Source organism: Aristolochia californica, unplaced genomic scaffold, assembly GCF_029961685.1.
Source record: "Aristolochia californica isolate CCGP_79_NKW_82.1479 unplaced genomic scaffold, dmAriCali1.0.hap1 SCAF_2, whole genome shotgun sequence".
Classification (NCBI taxonomy): Eukaryota; Viridiplantae; Streptophyta; class Magnoliopsida; order Piperales; family Aristolochiaceae; genus Aristolochia; species Aristolochia californica.
Genome location: NW_027181881.1, coordinates 44,796,598 through 44,820,907, shown reverse-complemented (window position 1 = coordinate 44,820,907; position 24,310 = coordinate 44,796,598). Strand labels below are relative to the sequence as shown.

The following is a 24,310-nucleotide window of genomic DNA, read 5'->3' as shown; positions in this document are numbered from 1 at the left end:
AGAGCACTCCACGTCCATGGGCAGCGGCAGCACCAGTGGCGGCGGTGGCAACAATGAGGCTGGTAGACCCTTTCCGGGGTCGCATCCCGTTTTTAGGGGAGTAAGACAGCGCAGCAGGAAATGGGTGGCGGAAATTCGTGAGCCCAGGACGCCGAATCGCATATGGCTTGGCACCTTTCCCCAGCCGGAGATGGCTGCTATTGCTTATGATGTGGCCGCCTTGGCCCTCAAAGGTGTTGAGGCCAAGCTTAATTTCCCGGCCTGTGCCTCAGAACTGCCCATACCTGCAACCACGAATCCTCGTGACATCCAATCCACCGCCGCCGCAGCCGCCGCTGCTACTCCATTGTATCTGCTTAAATGCAGCAAGAGCAGTACGGTCACCTCCACAGAACAGCCGGTCTTCCATGAGTTCATTGACGAGGAAGCCATCTTTGACATGCCCAACCATCTCAAAAATATGGCTGAGCGAATGCTTCTCAGTCCTCCTCCTGTGGAAGATGATCACGACGATGCAGTAATTATGAGCTCAGACAACCACACTCTGTGGAATTATCCTTAGTCGATCCCCCTTAATCAGAACCACGTACTTCGAAGATGGGTACATATAAGCAGCAAAACATAAAAAAGTAATTAAGCTTTAACGCAGACAATTTGGTGCCTAGTGCGCTGGAGTCATAGTCTCGTATAGGAGTCCTTTTCTTTTATATTTTCGCCTCTTTTTCCCCGTTCTCTGTGTTGTTGAGGCTGAAAGGACTCTTTCAGTTTTCTTCTATATTAGTTTGTATGCAGCACCCTCCTGATTCCTCCTCAGCTTGTACTTGCACCCCCTTCATTTCTGATACCTAAGATGAATTTGAATCCCGTTACTCATCTCTTTGCACTGAATTAAATGCTATACATGGGTTCTTGTAAATCACTAAATCACAGAAGAGTCAGTAACGGTGTTCATGTTTGCATGCTACAAGAAGGAACGGAAAAGGAACAACTAAACACTAAATTTCTTTATTCCTGTCATCTGTGGATCGGATGAATCAATGAAATATCAAGAGAATAGATGGCTGAAACGTTTACCCACATATATTAGCAAAGTATCTCCAGTGTTCAAACACAAAGAAACCCAGAAATTGAAAGGAAAATCCTTTAATTGTTGAAGAGACAGGAAGCTGGGTATGCCTTCCTGACGGAATTCACAGATGACCTACCACCTATACTTTCGTTGAACACAACAACAGTAGCCTCATCAGAAGCACCACGCGGAGCAAGAAGAAAACGGAATCTATGAAATACATGAACCGAAGCTGTAAAGGTAGAAATGCACAGATGAGTCGGCCTTGCATGACTCTCCACAGACACCAGCTCCTCTGCAACCCAGGATGAATTGAAAGAGGAAGCATGTATGTTTTTTAAAAGTTTGGTGGGAGATAACAAGCACTAGTCGGGTGGTTAGTCAATTAACATCATTAAGATGCTGATGGATGTATATTGCTTTCCTAACCATTTATGTCCACATTGTTACGGCTTACATTAGTTTAAACTAAGGTTACTTTATCTCCATCTGCCCATCTTCGCCTCAAATGTTGTCCTCCAAGAAGCTGCTGGGTGGCCCTTGATGTCCCCTTTACACTTTTGAGTCCCCATTGAGTGAAGTGGAAACTGTATTAAATTCTAAAGTATTTCATCAATGGCTTGCAATATTAAGTTCACTTTAGAATCAGCTTGATCGTTAAAGCTGAGCTTTCAGCTATCCGTGTCCCCCCAACTTGCAGAGCAGAATCTTTGCTTAATGCACTTTCATAAGCAAGTAAAGCGGAAAATGATGACTTTACGGATCGTTCAACGGGTGCCCATCCAAGCTGCAACGATAAAAGCCTACAGACTAATGTCTGTCCAGGGTAATTCCCAGTCGCTGTAAGGAATGCAAATTCTTGAGTTATTTAAGCTAGGTTTCTCTCTTTGGAAAGGAAAGAAATCAATTCCGACAACGATCTAATCCCCACACTGTGTCTCGTATCTTGAGTATTACTTTCTTTACATCGTAGATGCATAATCTTTGTGTGAAAATATGAGAATTAAATTTCGACAGATATTGAAACGAGTAATGTCGATCTTCATGTTTGGCAATTCATCCTCTTTCTAAGGGATCTTTACACTGGGTATTCTTTTTGACTGGGTGTGAACATGGACCCAGTAATAGCTTGTAGTTCAAGATTATAAATGAAATCTCGTTCCAGAGAAGAATAAGTTCGGTATTCAATCATCTCAGCCGCAATTTGGACCAATAATTAGAGAACATTTGAGCTTGAAATGAGGGTCACCGACAGAAGTTCATTGGACGAGGCCGTCCAAGATTTCGTTTACATCATACGATCCCCTGTGGTCATGGTTGTTGATCAGAAATGAACTGATAAGAATATTTCCGATGTTGAAGGTACCATCCTCTATTTTAGCATTTGCTACTTTTTGTTAGGTCTCTCCAAACAAGAGGATTAACACTTCAATGAGTCTAACTTCAAACTGGAGTGGCAAGCCAAAACTTTTTAATTTATATCAATTACGGTATGTTAGTGTGCAGGAAAATTTTCTGGACTGAACAAAAATTCATGTTCATCTCCTTTTCCATCTTTCAAAAACACATTCTCACTTTCGTCTCGTAATTTAATCCTAGCCTTGGTATTATCTTAGAGAGAGGAGGTCAACCTAGTTTTTTAGGACTTCTGTTTCTAATCATAACAAGTAATATGAGAATTTTGTATATGTTCTTTGTAAAACCACTGTTACAGATGTCTGGCGAGGTTCCGAGCTGAGACGTAATCGCAAAAATAAGCTATAATTCTACATATCCACCGCATCAGGCGAAAGATGGCCTTCTCTGTATACGGATTTAATCGGCTTGGGTCGGACATAAGAGACCTGCTGAAAGACTAAAAAGTGGGAAAAAGCGTTCACTTCACTTTTTCGGCTTCAGAGAAACCAAGGCGAATCTCGACACTGGTATGTTCCGGCACCTGAATCACTCTTGAAATTGCTGTCTGAAAATAATTAATAACAAATGTTAATTATGTCTAGATTTACTACTTGGAAGGCCGGTTGATCCAGGAGTTCCAACTCTTTAAGTTCGTGCGTGGGCTTCACTGCATGTTGATGCCCGTCTTCTTCTACCTTACGAGGAAACCAAGAAGTACGTACTTACGCGAGGAAACCAATACTGTATCAGAAAAATTAAGAAAAGAAAACCAATCAGTAGACTGCACCTATTCAATCATTCCAGAGGGACAAGTCCATCTGACGATCCTCTAGATCGTCCCAATCGAAACCCTTATGGACACTAGGTGGAGTGATCAGCATTCCCTCGGCCATGCTGGTGAGAAGGCTCGGCATGTTGTACTCCGCCTCCTCGTCGTGGAAGTGCGTCAAAACATCTATTACAAGCGGCTGAGCATCAGAAAGCTTGTTAGGGCGGAAGGCCTCGGCTGCCTGCGCGGCAGCCTCCTGGATATCTTTGGAGGAGGAAGAGGCGGGACGGGGGAGAACATGCCGGGAGTCCTCGAAGTTGAGCGCTGCTCCAGAACCGCGGAGGGCGATGGCAGCGACGTCGTGGGCCCTGGCGGCCATCTCCGGCCAAGGGAACGTCCCTAGCCATATCTTTGACTTCTTGAGAGGCTCCCGCACCTCGCAGACCCATTTGCCGCCTGGGCGCTGGCGAACGCCACGGTAGAAGGGGTGCCTCGTCTCCCGGAACTTTTTCCGGCCGGCTCGTCTCTTGTGGGAGGTAGTGGACGTAGGCGGGAGATCACTGAACAAGGAAGATAGTGAACTGTGCTCTTCTACTTCCTCCACCCCCATGAATGTAGAAAAAGACGAAAACCAAATGGATAGTGAGGACTGGGTTTGACGAGAGGAGAGGTTCGAGTTAATGTCCTTAAAAAAGGCTCGATGCTAAAACCTTGCAGTAGATTGTCACGTGTAAAAGGTGCTCCACGTGAGGTTTATCGTCACGTGGAAAGTTTTGAAACACGGCAGCCGGCAGGCACAAGAGTGAGCCAATAGGCCGGTATTTGGAGGGTAATGGGGGCCCGCCCCCGTCGGACCATTGCCGGATGTCTCAACATTTATAAGGTAAGACACCGAATCGGCAAAAAAAACAGGGATCTAAGACTGCCAAAACTCACCACTCACCACTGAATCTGCCTTCTTCGTTAAAACGTGCCTAATTTTTTCTACTTTGATACATCGAGAGGTTACGTGCATGTATTTCAAACATTCCTGCCCATAACCTCTCGACGTATCAAATACACGGACGGAGATCTTGTTTACTCTCTCAAGCCTCTTTTAGAAACAGCCAACGGTCTGGATTGCTTAGATGAAAAGCTACGGTTGTATAATTAATTTACTACTGATGACCTAAATCAACGGACGGCTCTTTTAGATAATTAATTTACCGAATCTGCGCTAGTAAAATGGTCACGCCATTAAAGTTTCGTTTTAAAGAAACTACATGTTTCAATGGCGAGAGGAGGCCAGACGTGCAGTCTCAATGGCACCATCCAGCCACTGAATAGGCCGCTTCCAAAGAAAAAAAACTTATTCAGATTCGCAGGTCGACGTTAAAAGTGCCATTTGTGCAGAGAAAAAGTCTAAATCCTCAGGTAAAAGGGTCATTGAGTTACACATTTTACATGGTTTTCTTGGATGAATCGTCATCCCGGAGAAGCCTGAATCGTGGAAAGCATGGTAGATTAATTAAAATGGAATCCGGATAGCTCCTCCGGTCCTTTCAAAAAATAAAAAATAAAAAATGGCTTTCTCATCCATCCTATTATCGATCATTACTGAAAGCTATTGGTGAAAAAAGTATTATCTAAGGATCAAGAAAACGGGTATCCGATGTGAACGGCACTGAAACGGAAGCATGCAGACCAGGCTTCGATCTGCTAGAACCGACGGATCACCAAACTAAAAATAGGATTTTTCTGTTATCATTTTATATATAAATACCTTTGTAATGTTAAATTATAATCGTGGTGAATAAAAAAAATCTTTAAAAACTTACATGGTATTAGATCAAGTAGATCTCCTGTTCATCTAATAGCCATTTTTTTCCAACGAGAAACTTCTTGTCGATCTCCTCTACACGCATCACAGCTCTGCTTTGTTGCTGCCCACCTCTACGTACCGGCATCTATCGCTACCGGCCTTGGCTCGGTCTCCGTCCTGATGTGAAGGCACGCCAGATGCCCTGCCATCATCGTGTTGTTATAAGCAACGATGAAAAAAAAAAATCTCATAAGGGACCACCAGAATCAGTGTCCCATGAATCCTTTTTTTGAGTCCGAATGGGACCGAGACCTAGCTAACCCACGTGAACCCGGGTCGGTCCGTGGTTCAATCTTATGCCCAACTTTGTTCACCAAGATCTTGTTTTTAAAAAAAATGGTAGTTGAATCATTTTCTCATATTCTCCCTTTCCATACCTTCATCCATATGATTAACATTAAACTCTCTTCCACAACATATCTCGTGGAAAAGTCAACTACCTCCTCTTTTGGAAAGTCAAAATCTCCTCAACTATGCAGATGGAACCCTCACCCCACCACCTCAGTTTACTGCCACAGATTCTACCACCCCTATTGCTGAATATTTACAATGGAGAGCAATGGACAACACCTTCCTTCTCAGCCTCCTCCTTTCATCCCTCATCAAGGAGGCAATGGTCGAAGCCATTGGCCTCTCCATTGCACCCGAGGTTTGACTCGCATTGGAAATTGTCTTTAGTCATCGATCGAAGGTTCTGGAAATCCGACAAAAAGACGATCTCTAGCAGCTAAAGCAAGGAAATCAATCCGTTGTAGCTTATACTCACGTTTTAGAGGGTCTTTGCGATTAGCTTCACGCGATTGGCGGACCTGTCGACAAAACTGACAAACTCCACTGGTTTCTCCATGGACTTGGCGTCGAATTTTCCACCTTCTTCATCACACAAATAGCTTGCACACCTCTCCCCCGTTTTTCTAAACTCGTCTCCAGAGCCGAGAGCTTTGAGCTCTTTAAAAAATATCTAGAGAGTTTTATCTCTCTTGCTACTGCTTTCACTACTGCACCTCGTGGATCAGACCAATCGACCCGTCGTGGCTCTGGTCGAACCCATGGCCGAACCAATGGTTCTGGCCACCATTATGTCAACCAGAGCCGAACTCATTCTAGACAAGGACATCGCCCTCTTCTCTGTTACATATGTCATCTTGATGGTCATTATGTTGATAGATGCAACCAACATTATGCCCCGCAATGAGTCCAACGAGCCTCATGCCCATCTTGCCGAGGCTTTTCACTTGATCGTGCGTTCTCACTGGATCTGCAATCTCCGATTGGTTCTTGGACATTGGGGCTTCCGCTCAATTGTCCAATAACGCATCCATTCTGGATCAGTCCACTTTGTACATGAGTAAGGACTTTGTAATTGTGGGTGCCTCCTTACCTATCTCACATACTGGTATTCTCTCTCCTACCCCAAATATTTAGTTTTTAGATGTTTTAGTTGTTTCACATCTCACCAAAAATCTTTTCTCCATCATTAAATTAACGTATGATTTTTCTTTAACAGTTACATTTACGAACAATTTTTTCACAATTCAGAATTGTCTCACAGGAATGGTGGTGGCAACCGGTAAGAGAGATCGAGGCTTATATGTGTTGGAGCCTGGCAACCCTGCCCTTCTTTATGTCCTTAAAAATAAATCTTTACATGTTTCCTATGATTTATGGCATGCTTGCTTTTGACGTGTAAATCATTATATTATTTATTCTTTACATAAACAAGAACATCTCTATCTTACCTCTTTATTGCCTTTGCCATCATTATATAGTTCATGTCAACTTGCGAAAAATCATCGTATATTTTATCCACGTCATGAACATCAGTCGTCTCATGTGTTAGATCTTATTCATTGTGACATATGGGGGCCCTTCATTTGTCAAAACCCATTTAGGATATGTATATTATGTTATATTCATTGGTGATTTTTCCCGTTTCACTTGGCTTTATCCTTCAAAATTCTAACCCTATATTTACACAAGGTAAAACTGGTATTTTCAAATCACGCCATCTGGCCAACCTCGATATCGGGGACTCCTCTAGACTTCTCTCTACTCTCCTTGTCTCTATTGCACTTAAAGGATTCAAAACTGTCACTAAGAATCTTGTTTGGCTTGCTTCCATGTATGAAGAAGTTCAAACTTTGCACAATAATCGGACTTGGATATTAGTCCGTCAACAGACCAACACCAATATTGTGGGCTCCAAATGGGTGTTTCAGACAAAATATTTGCCTAATGGATCCATTGAGCATCTCAAAGCATGCATCATTGCCAAGGGCTACACTCAGGTCCCTGATCTTGACTACACTAAAACCTTTAGCCCTGTGGTAAAAGCTCCTACTGTCCGAGTTGTGCTCTCTATTGTTATGACCAACAAATGACATCTTCACCAACTTGATGTCAAGAATGTGCTCCTCAACGGTACTCTCACTGAAAATGTTTATATAGAACAGCCTCCTAGGTACATTGACCCTCGTTTTCCTCATCACGTTTGTGAGTTGTAGAAAGATCTCTATGGTTTTAAGCAAGCTCCTCGTGCTTGGTTTTAGTGTTTCAGCTCCTTTATCACTCAACTTGGGTTCTCTTGCAGTAGTGTTGATACTTCTCTATTTGTCTTTCATAAGCATTCTGACACTATATATATGTTCATTTATGTTGATGACATAATTATTACTGGCAATAATACAGCTCTTATCACCAAGTTCAGTCGTGAGTTTAATTTTGAGTTTGCAACTAAAGATTTGGGTTTGTTCAGTTACTTGTTTGGCCTTGAAGCTTCGCCAACAACAAATAGATTATTTATAAGTCAGCTAAAATATGCACGAGATATTCTTACTCGAGTTCAGCTACTTCATAGCAAACTAGTTCGTATGCCTATGGCTATTTCACAACATTTGTCCGTTGATGTTTCTCTATTTTCAGATCACACTCTTTACAGGTCCCTCATTGGCGCCCTTCAATACTTAACCACCACTCACCCTAACGTAGTCAATACGGTCAACTTTGTTAGCCAATTCCTACATGATCCCACTAAATATCATTGTCTTGTTGTTAAGCGTATTCTTCGCTATGTCAAAGGCACCATTAACTTTGGCCTTACATTTCGCTCATTTGCTTCTCTTGGTGCTCTAGTTGCTTACTCTGGTGCTGACTAGGTTGGCTGTCCTGATACCCGTTGCTCCACCTCTGGTTACTCCATTTATCTCGAGATAATTTGATTTATTGGAGTGATAAAAAACAACCTACGCTATCACATTACATTTGTGAATCAGATCCTATCATATTCGTATCCTTTAAGAAATATTTGTCCTAGAATCTAGCCTTCGTTATTGTTTTGGGCCCGAGGACGCAACAAGAATCAAGCACTAACAAACAAAAATAGAGTCAACTAGGAGCTCCTTCAAAGCAGGCTACACTAGAGTTTTTTTTCATGAAGGGGGGATTAGTCTACAATGAACTTGAAATGAAGTTAAGATTTCAATTTATCTTAAATGAATTGATTCAACTTCAACTCATCCTTGGGTGTTAGTGTAGACGAGTTCAAGTGCACTGGAAAATAGATTTCAGTGTTAGTGCCCCAAAATAAAAAATATGATATAAACAAGAGAATGAGTAACTTTTTATAATATACTTAAATAGAACATACACTTAAACAAATAATTAACCAAAATAAACATGGTTACTACAGTTATAAGTAATTTAATGTGTAGTATTAAAATATATTAATAAACTAATTAATTAAAAAAATATTATATTACTTAATGATTACATTTTATTATAAATTAATATAATAATTACATGTGACTAGAATAAATTATAAAAAAATAAATAATTAATTAAAAAATAACATAAACGAATATAATAAATAAATAATTTTGTTAATAACATAATATATATTTTAACTTTAAAATCACTAATATAATACAGTAATGAAAAAAATAAATATAATAAATAAATAAATATATCAGACAAAAATAAATATAATAAATATGTTCTGTGATTGCAGCTCTGCGATAGATGCCAAGAGGGAGAAGATAGAGGGAAACAAATTCAAGGGAAGAAAGCCGAGAAGGGAGAAAGGCCGAGAGGAAGAAGAGAGCGAGAGAACTAGACGAGAGAAGGAGAAGGGAGAAGAAGCTGAGAGGGAGAAAAAAATTTCGGGAGAGGAAGGATGAGAGAGAAGGAGAACAGAAGAAAACGAGGAAAAAACTTTCGTAGGAGGAGGGAGAGACGCGTCCCGCGTTATCACTTCATGCGAATGATTTTCAAAATAGGTACGAAACACGATTCTCCGATTTTTGCCTGAGAAGATTACATAGCGTGATTCAAATGAAGAGTTACTCATTCACCACTAACGGCCTAATCGAATAAATGAAATAATACGTAAGTAATTCATCTCTACTTCATTTTGGAGTAACCCCTCAAACTTGATCTCTTACGCTCAGGTTGAGGGCCCTAATTAAGTAAATGGGAGACTAAGGTTTTGGAACAGAGAAAGTCCGGCCAGTACCGGAAAGTGGAAATATTACAGAAAACATGGAAAGGCTTGAAACCTTCGAAAACTTTAAGATTTAATTTTACAATGCCATTCCCCGCCATTTCTTTGGGGTTACCCAGCGGGCACAGGCAATTTCAGAAAACACCAGGTTGGTTCAAAACCGGTTGTTCCATAAAGACCATTCCACCTGTTCCTGTTCCTCCACCTCATCATGATCATAACCTTTCTCCATACATGGTGGAGGCAATACCAAACCTTCTGCCATTTCAGCAAGCAGTGCTGGCATATTGAAGACCTCTTCTTCGTCCACGTAACTGCTAGTGGATCTCTCTCTGACATCCCCAAGAAGTCGCTCTCGCGGTTGATCCCGACGATCTGAACATCTTTGCCGCCGCAAGGGCTGCTTCTTGTATATCAGCGGGTGAGGTGGATGTAGAACGTGGCAGACGCCACGCCGAGTCGGAAAAATTAAGCCGTGAGGAGTCGCCTCTGAATGCCAAGGCGGCAACGTCGTGGGCCCGAGCTGCCATCTCCGGGCTCATTAAAGTTCCCAGCCATATGAGCGACTGCCTGCTTGGTTCCCGAGCCTCGCAGATCCATTTCCCGCCATTACGCCCGCGGACCCCTCGATAGAACGGGTGGCGTGTCTCCCGGAACTTTTTTCGCCCTGCCTGGTGCTTGAACGACCCGGGAGGCGGTGGCGGCATTTGCGAAGTTGGTGCACCAAGCAGGGATTCGAACCCAAGATTCACTAGCATGGGACGCAAGATTCGAACATAGAAGTTATCGAGGGTGGCATGGGACGCAACGCCATCTGATCCAAAAATCTTGGATTCGGGTTTCTGATTCCCCACAGGAAATGGGTGGGAAAAAATGTTTGTTGGGTTTCTAGTTGGGAAAGGATTTTCCTAAATCCAACCCAAATCTGACTCAAGAGCCGAGACGGGCCAGGTTTAGGGAAACTGAAAGGGGACGGGGTCACAAGGACGGCGATTGAGTCAGAGTTGGGTTTGGCAGATTCAGGTTTTTTTGGGTTCGGGTTTTGAAAAACCCAACCCTAACATGATCCGAGCTAAACAAAATTTGTAAAAAATAATCGGTTTATTAGAACATCTATCTTGCTATCATTTTGAAAACATTATATTAAATTATTTAGTGAAAACCACTTTGTCCAAAAGAATAGAAGAGATAATAGGCGGCGTGGACATATAAAATGGGTCTAGTGGTGTTATTATTGATCAAAATGAGTGATCCAGGATACTCAACAAGACTGGTTTGTGCTCAAGTGAAGTTCATTACAAAATAGACTTGATGGCTTAACTGTTTCAGATAATTCCGTATCGAAATAACTAGTTGATCAACCAGTTATCCAGCTTCCAGTTTGTCTATAAGTAGTTCTTGCAAGAAAAAAGTATATAAAAAATAAAAAACTTACATGGATCAACTGCAGCCGGTTCAGTGGACAATTTCAACACCCACAAATCGGCAAAATGAAATTGCAAAGATACTATCACAGTGTCTGAACCGCTGTTGTTCCTCAGCCTACGAACTTGTTTACAACCCCTGTTTGAGCTGTCCCATTCGCATATCCCTCGATCCATCTCATCTGAGACATGTTTTTCCTCAAACTGAGGATCCTTTTACGATGCCCACGGCCCTTTTTGTGTTGTTCCCATTCATGTGATCCGCGGAGAATCCGATTCCCACAAGCCTGTCAATAGACCAAGTAAGAGGTGAATAACAAGTTAATTACTTTGAGAAAGTCTTCCTGGATTCGTAAGCAGTTCGATGATAGTCAATTCAAACACTTATAGACGTTCTCCTTCTGGCTCTTGAGAAACAGATTCACATACCTCACATACATATCGAGTCCATAAATCCCTTGAAGCAGACATCTCGCTGTGCTCCAGCTTGGCCTTGCTTGCATTGTTATCAATGAAAGATTTAATGACGGTGACACAAGGCTCAACTACTTGCTTCATCCATGTTGCATCCCCTGATTTGCCTACTAAGACGGGCAACTTGTATTAAGACTAAAACCAGGCTAAGAGGTCTAGTAATGGTGAAAACCAATAGGATTCTTAAGACTTACATACAAAAGCTTCCGTTGCATCAACATAGTGTATGTCCCACCCAAAAAAAGTCCTCAAACGATGTAGCCTCCTCCGCTGAGAAGAGAACATTTCAACCAGTGTTAAAACTATTCTAGCTATACATGTTTTAAGACATAAATCTGATGGTATTCAAACAAGACAAAAGTAGGAAATCAGCAAACCTCACACTCAATCTACAATAAGACAAAATCATCTTAACAAGATAAGCATGCTATACTCGCAAAGTATTTACATGCCACCCTCCTTTTCCCAGTAAACTACATCTAAATATTCAGTATGGCACTGTAATTTTGTGGGAGTGTATCTGTAAGAGAGAGAGAGAGAGTGAGAAGGTACTTGACGGCGGACAAGTCTGCGGGTGTTTAGTTTCATCTTGTCAATGGCTTCAGTCAACAGGATCTTCAGATTTGTTTCTTCAGTAACTAGAATTGTCCTTAGCTTGGCTTTTAGCATTTCGTCACATACATTTGTAGATATTGGTGAACCAGAGCCAGATGTGCAACCATGCTCATCACAATGACTAAAGTTGCATGCCTCAGAATTTAAGAGATAAGACCTTAAAAAATGCTCAAATTCACGGACACCAATAGCCTGCTGCAAGCCTCTTGTATAATCTGCATTTGGTTTATAAATATCGTATACCTCTTCAAGTAAACCAGTACCCACCATGATGTCTACTCTTTGATCAACAAATTTATCCAGTACAGGAAGAGAAGCATCCACCCATATGAAACAACAATCATATCTGAGATTATCTGCTCTACCCCATTCCTGTCCTGCCAAAAGAAATGACAGGGTATCAGCTTCATATTTAGAGCTAGCACCCACAAACATGAAAAAACAAAGCAGGGTATTTACTTATATTTGAAGATCCTATATTTTGGGATTCTACAAAAGCCCTCCATGGTGTATATGTGAATGAAGAGTAGAAGTTTAAGTCAGAAAGCAATACAGTTTTTCTTTTTCTTTTTTTGAAATGGAGAAGTTCTATTTAATTGGAAGAAAGAATACAGCATAGAAGACACACTATGCAATAGGGGTTTTCATGTTTTTTAAAAAAGACTTTCATTGCTTGGGAAGGCAAGAAATGCCTAAAATACAAGGGAGAAAGAACTCCCTACAACAAGAGATTGGTGGGAGGCTCCTTCTTTAGCCGAGGAGTCTGCTACAAAGTTGAAAGCAATACAAAATTTGAAGATCATATGGTGGAAGATCTCTAGCACAAGTTAAAAAAATTCTGATAACTGATGCCATGGACAACTATATTAGCTTCAAGAGGTTCAAGTTAAGCGAGTAAAGGAAACAAAAGAAAAGAAAAGAAATATGAAACAGTCTAGGAAACCAAGAGAGCTCCAACAGCAGCAATAGCAATTGGTAAGTTCAAACCTTTAAAGCATTTTCCTGAAACAGTTTGCTAGGGAGGATACCGGAGCTTGCATACAATTTTAGGTACTGATTCACCTAGAAAGAGTAAGGTTCAGAGTAATCAAAACCTTGATTTCATTTTTGGAACAGAAATTTAACCAAAAAATAGAATGCCTCGATAAATGATAAGCTGAAGAGAATAAAATTATAAGAAAAAAAAAAACTCAATAGATGTCTGAAGTTTGGGATAGTTGTTACTTTTCTATGGTCGTTTGGATGAATCCTGTTTGCTGCAAGTGGATCAAGCTGTTTTAGAAGGTCATAAGAAGAATCAAAATCATCAGAAAACACGTCAAAGTTACCCTGCTGTAGATCTTCTGCAATAACACCCATTGACCCAAGGTAAGAACAACTCATAATTATGGAACTGGTTTATAAAAAAGGATGACATTTACCAAGAGGACCATCTGGAAGACAGTCTTCCATGTCTTTTATTGATTCATCTAGTAGGAACGGGCTCACAAGTGCCTGGAGAAAACGACATAACATTGCTTATCAGGACAAAATGGAACGCCATATAACGTGCAGAAAAACGTATAGTGATCCAAGAGGATACCTGGATATAATAATTTGTACCTCCAACTATGATGGGTAATCGATTGCGGGACGATATATCATCTATAAACTGAAGAATTAAAACAAAACATCTTGAATGCTAAGCGAATATTTAAGCCATTTAATGACGGTAAAGATATAAGATAACCACAATATTGAATGCCCAACCAGTATTTGAGTATGATAGTAAACAATTTCAGCGAACATAACCAAACAAATAAACGAAATGAAACTTACTGGAATGGCCATATCACGGAAATCCTTGGAGGTAAAATCCACATTAGCACTAATAGTCCCCAGTAAGTGATGCGGGACCCCTATATTTAGATCCAAAAAACAGAAAAAGGGTTAATTTTGATCTACAAGTGCATATCGGGCAAATGATTGTGGTAATTTATTTTCAGTGATGGTAAAACCAATCCGAGTGCCAGGAAGCGAGACAAAGTTTCAATTTTAATCAACTGGACGACTAAAGCGGGGAGTAAGCGGGGAGTGTGGCACCTCTGCGATCTTCAAAGTGAACTTTGTTCGTCAAAACATCTAATCCTTCGTAAACCTGTCGTTAGAGTTGGAAATAAATTACATGATAAGAAGATACACCCGGAAAGAGGTTAAGGAAGCCGGAAGTGTGAGAAATACCTGCATAGAATCGGCGTTGATTATCTCGGCAGGAAAAAAGGAAGCCAGGTCGATGGCAAGGCGGGACTTTCCTGTGCCAGTCGCTCCCATCACTACCACCACCTTCGGCTTTCTAGGGTTATCGTTAATCAGACCCTCTGCCGACTCCATCACTCTGTTCTGCTGTTCTCGAAACTACTCTTTGGAGACCTTCGACTCTTGCCTATCTGAAGTCTGAATTCCCACTGAACGCCAGACTTTTTACAAGAGAAGAAACCAAGAAAAGCCTAATACGGAATTTCACGGAGAAAGGAGATGCATTTTGGCCCGATTGTTAGTGTACTTGTAAATTAGAGTAAATCTGAATTTCATTCGTTTAAGTACCAAAATTGAAGTTAGGAAGGAATTCACTTCACTTTGTCCTTAAAAAGATGCCAATTTTTCATCTTTCCCTGGAATTCACTTCACTTTGTCCTTCTTTCTTTTAGGGTATGTCAAGAATCCTATAAAAGAAAAAAAAATGATTATTATTATTTTAAAAAATAATTAATAAAAATGAGATAATGATTTGATACTTTTTTTCACTAATTATTTATGGGAATAATAATGGTTAAATTTTTATTTTTTTCTTTTCTTTTCGATGGTTCCAAAAATCCAACAGCTAACATATGATTACATCATAATATGCAACAAAATTGATACATAATTGACAGCACAAGGGACAAAAAAAATCCACCACCTTCTAACATAATTGAAAAGTAGGTATAAAAAAGTCTTATATAACTCTCATAGCAAAAAGTCTCTCAAATGGAGGTTTCAGGTATTTTAATTATATTAATATTTTATTTATATTCAGTTGTTTAATTGGTCTAAGATTTATATTCCAGTGTTTAATTTTTGGGTGTAACTGGGATAAGTATAGTTTAATTGTAATTAGATTCTACTTATTTCCTCTATTATAAATAAAGGTTTATTGTACTCAAATTATATCAAATCAATGAAGTATTCATCTTTTCCTAAAATTCAACAAAACCTACGACAACTTTCTTGTGCAAATTCAGTTGAACTCCATAAGTAAAACACCGATCCCCATGAATCTGGATAATAACATGGCTATTGAGGTATCATCCCAGCAGCACCAAGATGATTATAAAGCGAGGCGGGTGGAAGCGAGGCAGGTAATTCAGGGTTTGGGCATGCTTGTGGATATCGATTCCCCATTATCGATCATTCCACCTAAGAATCATGGTATGCTTTAGGATTCCAGGTCCTGCAAAATCACTGTTAAGGAGAGGTGAGATTCCTCTCACCATCACCTCCTCCCATGTTCAGGAAAACCTCCAGTCAAACTTAATGCAAGATCAGAATGCCTCCTCTGGAAATTGGTGTGTGAAGAAGCACCATGTGGTAATTCAGTAGGTAATCTAAACTGCGGGGCACAGCCAACTGGAATTTCTATGGGAGCATGTGTTTTATCATCCATTGCCAAAACCTGATTATGTGGCGTAGTTGACAATGTGATAATGGCATTTCTAGATAAAGGGAATCTGAAGAGCTTTTGATGCAGTGATGACTTGGCAAGTTGGAGTGTCTCTAACACACCGTCTAGGCGGTTGGGTGTTTGATTCACAACACTAAGATGGCTTTTTTGGTCACCAGAAGATTCCTCCTTGGAGAAACTCTGATTGGAAATATCCAAGCCACGTGCAGAATTCTCAGGGGTTCCAGAAGAAAGCGGCTGGAACTTTGAAGCACAGTGACCGACCCCTTTCGAGCTGTTTCCGACTGACCAATCTTGCTTCTGCATTTGGACTCCCAATTTGTCCTGGCTGCCCTGGGGTGCAAGGTCCTGACAACCAGTTCCAAATTGGGTAAAACTTGATGTGTGTATACTATCTAGATCATGTACAATTGGACTTGACGGAGTGAAACTAAGATTTCTAGGATCCACCGCTCCTGCACTGCCTTGAACTTCATTTTTGTTTGGCTTCAGTTCTTCTTGAAAAGGTGCAATTGTGTCCACATGTTCTGCAGATCCTGTTTTCGGGGTGTTTCGTTCTTCTGTTACATCTGACTGTTTGCCAGGTTCACACAAGTCCTACAAGTGAGCATGCCAATTATTGATAGTCATCAACTGTTAATGGACTTGCTTATACATGTCAAAACACAGGTACAGGCTGAAGTGAAGAGAATCACAGAAAAGGTATGCCAGTTAAAGGAAGGCAAAGTTCACAATATCCACATAGGCAAACTGTAAACATTGCATGCCATTAGATTGGCATACTCACCACTAAGCAGCCATTATCTTCTCTGTATTTCTCTTCCCGTTCCCTCTGAGCATTTTCCTGCGCTTGATAACGAACAATCAGCTGGGCCTGTTGTTCAAGTACCTTTTCCATCTCTGCATCTTTCTCACCATTTTCATGAAGGCTAGACCCAGATTGCACCCTTAAATCGGCTGGGGAATATGCATCTATATTATCAAGAAAAGCTTTCTCTTCCTCATTGGGAGAAGCCTCATTGGAGGTCTCAGGTTTGCCTTCAAAATGATTGGAAATTTCATCCATCCCCATTGCAAGTCCATTTTTGGATACATCTCTCACATCCTCCTGTGCTTCTCTAAAGTCAGAAGAGATGGATAATGTGAGATGCCAGAGCTAGAACATCTGAACTAATACAAAGCAAGAACTGAGTCCAATAGAGAAGTTTCAATGTAATTTACCTTGTTTCCCTTTGTTTTATCTGACGGCAGGATCTCCCCAATTGCTGCTTTGAGGAGGATCCACTAGTAGATAAGAAACCGCTCTGCCTCCGCCTTGGTTGAGAGAAAGTTTTCTTTTCATAATAACTTTGATTATTACTCCCACTTTTCCGAGATAAGCTTCTGCCTGTAGTAGGAGATGCTTCAAGTCCTGAACTTGATAACCCATCCTCCACTTCATCTTTTCTCAATTTGGAGTTCATGCAGTTTTTTTCTTCCTTAACAGAATTATCACTGCTTTTTGATTCACCGTCAAATCCATCATGGTCAGAGTTTGAGTCAAATGCCTCTGAGAAGTCACTAATCCCATGGTTCTCCAATATAGCAAGAACTTCAGCTGCTGCCTTTCCGGCTTTCTTTCTTTGGGAAGTCACAATCTGCAGTTGTTCCTCGAGTTCCATTACCTATGTTACCACAATTTTTGTAATAAATCAAAAGAGTAGAAACAAAAGCACATACACAACAATTTCCTGTGTTATAGTGAGCAAGGAACAAAGAAAAAAAAAGAAATGTGCAAAGTTAAGAGGAAAGTAAACTGCCCATGTATGAACAAAACAAAAATGAAAACCCTCCATGGCATCTAAGTGAACAAAATGATTATCAGTGAACCTTAACAATTTCCTAAATTGCAGTTTCAGTGAATACTTTGAACAAGGGCAAAGAAGAAAATGGAAATCATCGCCACTTTAAAAAGGAAGTATCTTGAATGATGAAACAGATAATCATCAACAGAATACCTACATAAATACAAAAGATTTAACAAACTAACCCTTTTAGCCAGCTGATCGGCTCTCTGCTTTGCAGTTCTTGAAACAGATCTCTCAGAAAGCAACCGAGCACGAAGAAACTCAATAGTCATTGCTGCAGAGTCCTCCATAGAGGAGTTGCTTCTGGAAAACCCAAAGTCCTCATTAAGTTCCTCCAAAACTTTCCATAATATAGACCTTGATGAATATTAGCTTCTAAAGAAAACCAGCAACTCTGGCACACTAAATGAGATAGTCCAGGTGATATCTAAAGCTTATGAAAACCTACTCCAAGACAATAAATTTTTACCTGCCTTTATCTAAATTCATTGGACCAAAAACATATTAAGAACCTTTCTCCTCCTTGCCTTGTATTATATCAGTGATAATCACTATAAGACATCTTGAGTTACTCAGTTCCCAAAGCAAAATGACAGAGAACAAAGATAACATAACTCGTTCAGTAGTTTTGATTGAATTAATAATACCACCAACTTAGTTCCGCAGTTCTTTCACAAAGTAACCAAGACAGTAAAAAAAAGCAAATTCAAACACTCCTAAAGCTAAATATATCACAATAAGTAAGAGAAAACACTAATTCCTCCAGATGCTCCAACTCTTAACCTAGAGCCGAAGAACATAATCAAAGCCCTAATACCCAAATAAGGAAGCGAACACAAAGAGACAAATACTATGCCCACTTTTCAACTTCTTACCTTTGATCTTTCATTTCCTGATCTTCAACCACCGAGCTCTGCATTGTCAGACAGCCAAAGCAACAGTAAACAACAGGATCACCTCAAACTCAGCCGCAGCTGAACTCCGGACACCAAATCACCTCGAATTCTCCCCTCTTCTAATCCCAGAGCCACTTTGAGAAATCTAAAGAGAAACTACCCAAAAAGGAGTGAGAGCGCCTGAAACCCTCCAAAAGCAGAGGAAACGAGGCTTCTACTGGTCTTCTTTCGTAAAACGTCGATGCAGGAGAAGAGGAAAAAGAAGGGTCCCGTTTTTTTGCTGCTCACACTGGCGTCTTGATCACGCGGAAGGAAGAATGTTCCATCATTTTTCCCCGTAGATCGTCTCGTCGTCGTAGGAGCAGCAACCGTACCACGGCAAATGAGTCGTTGGGCTCGTTTGATTGATCTAGAGAGGTGGTAGACTAGTAGCCGAGGATCTAGAGGTGCAGTTGCTTTGGCCCATGCCAATCAGTTGTGTTGATGAGAGAAACCCGAACGACAGAACCAACATTAAAGACTCGATTCGTTCATAGTTCAAACAAAAAGGAATTTTTTTAAAAGCTCCTAAAAAGTAATAAAAAAAAAACTAAAAAATTAATTATTAACACTCATTTGTTGATACGTACAGGCATCTGAAAAATAATATTTCCTTATTAATGGAAGGCATTTCATCCTTTAGTTAATAAGTATGCTAATTTATTTGATGTTTATAATAATAATACTCTTATTATTAAAGTAATTTCTGTTTAAGAGGAAAGGGAGGCCCTCTCCCTCTAATCCATCTCCATCCATGAAATGGAGCAAGATGGAACAGGGCCTCCCCCCCTGCCACCCTTTCTCTATGCTAAGTAGAGAAGTCTAAAAGGAGGTCCCTCCTCCCCACTCCATTTCCATCGAAGGAGATGCTTCCATTTTAAGTTTTCAGCCTTCACTTAATCTCAGTTTCAGGCTTAATTTCAAGTTCTGGAATCTCTATAACCACGTAGAGAGCCGGATATTGATTGCATTTCTAGAGCCTGTAATGCCAGACGTTTATGGCCACAGAGTTTTGTCATGAGCTTTCGATCACCGAGGTTTGTGGAGCTTTCTCATATTGCAAACTCCAGGCCTTCATCATGGAATTAGAAAAGCTAAAATTTACGTCATAGCTAGAGAAGAAGATAAGGATGCACAGAGAAGCACAAGTGCCCCATTACATATACAGCTCTCTACTCGGTACCAATCTCATCAGCTTGTTAGATCCTCCTCTTGGTAGCAAAAATAAACAAATCAACAAATTTCTCTGGGAAGAACAAATATATCATACGCCTGAGTGTTGTGCAACTCAGACCAGGTCAACTGAAAGCTCTTCAACCAACAGGCCAAAGATGGCATATTCAATCTCACTCCCAACCTGTTGCACCTCCTCAGGATCCCGCTTCCACTTGTTCCCCTCCAATCTAAAATCCAACTCGACCATCATATCGACTGTGTTTAATTCAACATCCTTCCATGACTCCATTTTCTTGCACACCTTTTTTGCCAGCTTTTCCATTTCTTCTAATGCATTTTCTCTTTCTTCCTCAATTAGGTCTAAAACTAACATCTTCAGATCTCTTGGAACTACTTGACAATGATGACAAGCACCTGACATACTTAGAATGCTTGCAACATGGTCATCAACGTATTCATAATCAGATGTGGATGACTTAAATTCCTTCTCATGTGCTTCATGTTCAACTTCGGAGGCTTCTTCTTCATCAAGTATTTTCTCCAATTCAAAGGGATCCAATTCTGCCAACCTCTCAAATCTACGGATTTTATTCAACAGTGTATGTCTAGTTCCTGTGTCAAAACAAGAAATGAAAATGTCAGTCATTTGAATTTTTTTGAAAACAATAAGCTAGATTAAGAATTAAGAAAAGGAACATGACAATAATTTAGTATTTTTAATCTAAACTACAGCTTCTCTTTTGCGGAAGCAGAAGAGCCTAGGAAGTGAAATAGAGATCTCTCTGATGAGCCAAAATATGCTACGTATTTCACAAAAACAGAAACACAAGAACCACACAAGTTCAGGAAAGAAGAAAGCAAGGTCATATAGGCTAGGTTAAGGCAAAAGGGACCAAAGCATTCCCAATTTGAGACTTTAAAGTTGACCGTAAACTTTGACAATGAAAGCTAATACAGTATCGACTTTTCAATGCTGTATTCACATAGTTGCAGGATGTACAGTTCCCATCTTTGCACTTTAGGAGACAAAAGCGGATGACAATGAAGGAAAAAGTAGGCAGATGTCAAAGACAGCAGTGAAGCATAATTCGTAAATGTAGATACGGAAATATCATTGTACGTGGAAGAGATGCATACTTTGTACAGTCTCAAAGTTCTGATGAAAATCTCTCTCCTCTTCTTCTTCATGATCATCATAGTCATCTTCAAATGGAGCATCCAATACAGACACAGGACTGAACTGTTCTTTCTCCTTCGCTTCTTCTTCCTCATCTTTATCAGTCAGACTAGAGCAACCATCATTACTTCCACTTTCCATGACCTGCAACGATCAAAATATTGTCAACTAACTGTGTCCTACAGAACAATAAGAAGGATTGACATATGACATCTGCTAAATCCACTTCAGTGCTATGCATTTTTTCATGTTTTACTAAAGACCCGTCTTTGACACCGTCTTACTCTATCGATGTAAATGGGAGCTGTTCCCATCTTGATCCTGTATTTGTTAAACTAACGCTTCCATTTTAGTTATTTAGACCATAATAAACCCCAGAGAAAGAAGATTAGGTCATCTAAGAGCATTTAAAAATTCTCATTTGCAGTCCCATGGCTGTGTTGGTAGTACACAGTTTCATAAAATAACTCAGATGCTGGAAACAGAAGGAAACATTTTGTCATGTAGTAAGAATAAACTAATAGAAGAGCTTCTCAACTCTCACGTTTCACAGCCAGTGAATCCATTAAACTACAAATTATCGATGCGGTCACCGGAAATGACAAAAAATACCTTCCAGCAAGGCGTGCACAACGCACCTGGAAATGATAAAAAGTAGTTTTCCTCTTTTCCTTCCAATTGGCCATGCCACCGGAGAGAGAACGCGGTGGAGAAAACAGGCTAGAAGTTTAAAAAAAAAATTTAGATGACTCACAAATTTATCAGGTCGGGGCTGAGACAAGAAAACTGATCTCCGGCGACCGATCGCCGGATAGCAAAATCAAATGTCGGCAGAGGGACTACGAAAAACGACGGAACGACTGTTAAAAATGACTAAGCTTGCGTTTAGTAGAGATTTAGAGAAGGGTATTCAACTCGATTGGTATTTAAGCTTTCTGTATTTGTTTCTTAGTTTGACAGTCAAAGAAGAACACAAGAACGACCATAAGTCCGGCTCCGCCGGCGCAGATTCCACTAGAAGCATTCCAGAATAACGACACAGATTACCAATTTAATCACTACAGTTACGGAAAATGCACAGAGGTCCACTCAACCAGAAAAGGGTATTTATGTCATTGCATTGAATTTCGGATTTCTGTTTTTGGCAGCTTTTTTGAAAAGAAGAGAAGCCAGACCTCTGTTTTTCGGCAACAAGAAGACCTCGCCGGCGACGAGAATTCCGGCGTCCGGCATCTGGAATCTGGGCTGCTTGGAAGCACTCGAAAGTGAAAGGGGCTCTCACAGAACTTCGTCTGATCGAAGTGGAAATCATCGTCTTTTCTCTCGTTAACCAGCTCCATCTCTTCAAATTCCTCCGACCGACAGCTCGAACTCTCCAAGTCCATCGACTTGTCTTCGTTACTCTCAGTCCAATCACTGGTGTTACAAGAACACGAAAAGCCCATGTCGGAGCTTCCCTTCTCGCTGAAACGCGCATCCATTTCCACCTCTTTCTTGAACGATTCCCACCTCAAAACATCCTTCACAGAAACCCGAATCTCCTCCGCACATATTTCTCGCTTCCGTTTCACCATTCTCTTCAAAATGGACCCAAAGAATCCGATTTTCTGCTTGGGTTTTGGGTCTTGTGACTGCTTTTGGATCCTCATTGCAGCTTCCAAAAGCAGGGTGGCGGTTTTGGAAGGCATGTTCTGCCGACACGGGCTTCTTTCAGGAAATTCAAAAAGAGGAGACTTCTTGGCAAAAAAACATGAGCTTTTGCGAAAGTTACCGGTAAAAGCCGGACAAGGAGTGACTGGTTTACGTTTTCTGAGCTGAAGTTTGGACTTGTGAAGCAGAGAGCGTCTCTCGTTAATGTAATCTATGAGAACAAAGGGCTCCTGCTCTTCGTTCAAGAGCTCATGAAGATGCTTTCTCGCCATGGAGAGGTGAACAGAGAGAAAAGAGAAAAACCCAGTCTCAACCAATATGGAAATTCAAAAAAGTTGAAGAGATTTCAACTTCAAAGCGACTGCAAATGCCTGGGGACGCAAAGAAAGAGATCTGAACCCAACACGAAAAGGGCGAGTCCTAGAGTTTTGAAGGGGCCAGGTAGAAATAGCCAGGGAGAGATGGAAGAGAGAGAAGAAGAGAAAAAGGGAAAGAATGAGGAGACTTCCTTTGAAATCTCGTTTACGGTTTCGAGGCGTGCAGATTAAAAAAAACCCAGAAAAAATGGCTCAGAGAGGAGAGGTGGGATCTCGAGCTTCTCTCTCTCATCTCCCTCCACTCCCTACCCCGTGTTGCTGTTTTATTTCTCTCTCCTCTCAGGGTCACAGGGACACTGACACAAGATACGATAGAATTTGGCACAAACACGGAACTAATTCTTCCTAGCAAAGCCAAATTGGCCTTTCCCCGTTCCTTCCTGGGCTAAAAAAACCACTGAACCATAACAGTAGAACTGGTCTTTTACGGCCTCTCCTTCCCTAGAGACACCGTTCGTTTTCAATCTCTTCTTTAGAGACCAGTTACAACCGCTTTAAATTGACTCAAGCCCAAAGACTCATTATAAAATTAGATCCCACCAAACAAACTTGATGTGGGCAATTTGAGCCAGAAGTCACTACGACGAACCCACTTTCTCGTTTTTAATTAGGAAACTCTCTTTGCTCTTTGCTGTAACCTATGCTTTTCATTATTGGTGCCATTGTTTTTAAATCAAAAGCGTATTTGCTCTTTAATCTTCTCCTTCTCCACTTTCTCCACTTGATTAAACAAATATGGTTTTGATATTGATCAGTCAGGATTACGATTATTGGGAGAATAAAGAGTTTCAAGGTCATTGTGTTCTGACTCGGATTGAAGATGGAGTGGGTCATGGGTCAAACTCGGAAGCCTTTCGTTTTTTAATCTTCGGCTTAGGGACAAATGTACAACGCCTGCATGTGATGCATGAAAGTAACTGACGCCCCTTCTGTTTCCGTGTAAACTAGTTTTCTGACGAATGTAACCGAAAACAGATTGATCGGGTGAAAGGATGGGACTCTGGGTTTTATTTCCTGTTTACTTCGAACTTGGAAGGGTTTTGGTTGATTCGCTCTGTGTAGAGAAGTCACACACGTCACGTCTTTTCTCCTGTCCACTGTCTTTCACTTGAATTGAAAACTTTATGTGATCCGTAGTGAATTGTGAATGCAATTGGGTACTTTTTGTTTAATTTGCTGTGGCTCAGACAGTTTTTCTTTTCTTTTTTCCTTTTTAAAATCTAAAAGAATCCCTGATATTGAAATGAAGCTTCAAATTTGCTACGTTTGAAGTTGAGCCATGTCGAGGCTTTGACAAGAAAACAGAATATGGGGAGCCATGCCCTGGCCGACACTCGTTT

General features: G+C 40.7%; 6 protein-coding genes across 7 annotated transcripts; 1 reads left to right on the top strand and 5 right to left on the bottom strand.

The window, feature by feature from the left end:
• Positions 1-16: 16 nt before the first annotated feature.
• LOC137955145 (ethylene-responsive transcription factor ERF024-like) lies at positions 17-562 on the top strand. The gene has a single exon (XM_068802015.1). It carries the CDS (start codon positions 17-19, stop codon positions 560-562), a length of 546 nt encoding a protein of 181 aa, XP_068658116.1.
• A 2,696-nt stretch (positions 563-3,258) lies between these two features.
• On the bottom strand, positions 3,259-3,846 carry LOC137955144 (dehydration-responsive element-binding protein 1F-like). Its single transcript, XM_068802014.1, has one exon. The coding sequence runs from the start codon at positions 3,844-3,846 to the stop codon at positions 3,259-3,261; it is 588 nt and encodes a 195-aa protein (XP_068658115.1).
• Positions 3,847-9,749: 5,903 nt separating this feature from the next.
• Positions 9,750-10,302, bottom strand: LOC137955143 (dehydration-responsive element-binding protein 1A-like). The gene is given in 2 exon segments (XM_068802013.1): positions 9,750-9,939; positions 9,941-10,302. Coding segments are annotated over 2 exon segments (552 nt in total).
• Positions 10,303-10,828: 526 nt separating this feature from the next.
• Positions 10,829-14,623, bottom strand: LOC137955780 (tRNA dimethylallyltransferase 2). The gene is given in 12 exon segments (XM_068802899.1): positions 10,829-11,306; positions 11,449-11,600; positions 11,688-11,763; positions 12,046-12,480; positions 13,096-13,170; positions 13,333-13,434; positions 13,437-13,486; positions 13,539-13,602; positions 13,691-13,759; positions 13,927-14,006; positions 14,191-14,245; positions 14,329-14,623. Coding segments are annotated over 12 exon segments (1,482 nt in total). The 5' UTR covers positions 14,479-14,623; the 3' UTR covers positions 10,829-11,132.
• A 668-nt stretch (positions 14,624-15,291) lies between these two features.
• On the bottom strand, positions 15,292-18,927 carry LOC137955779 (uncharacterized). Of its 2 annotated transcripts, none has more exons than XM_068802897.1 (5): positions 18,531-18,927; positions 17,838-17,958; positions 17,030-17,472; positions 16,596-16,926; positions 15,292-16,405 (listed from the first exon to the last, which is right to left on the bottom strand). In XM_068802897.1, the coding sequence occupies exons 1-5, from the start codon at positions 18,572-18,574 to the stop codon at positions 15,620-15,622; spliced, it is 1,725 nt and encodes a 574-aa protein (XP_068658998.1). In that variant the 5' UTR covers positions 18,575-18,927; the 3' UTR covers positions 15,292-15,619. The 2 variants fall into 2 exon arrangements, with proteins under 2 accessions (XP_068658998.1, XP_068658999.1); XM_068802898.1 differs by having other exon boundaries at positions 17,030-17,445.
• A 711-nt stretch (positions 18,928-19,638) lies between these two features.
• Positions 19,639-23,182, bottom strand: LOC137956589 (uncharacterized). The gene is made up of 3 exons (XM_068804136.1): positions 22,119-23,182; positions 20,904-21,087; positions 19,639-20,378 (listed from the first exon to the last, which is right to left on the bottom strand). Exons 1-3 carry the CDS (start codon positions 22,863-22,865, stop codon positions 19,879-19,881), a joined length of 1,431 nt encoding a protein of 476 aa, XP_068660237.1. The 5' UTR covers positions 22,866-23,182; the 3' UTR covers positions 19,639-19,878.
• Positions 23,183-24,310: the final 1,128 nt, after the last annotated feature.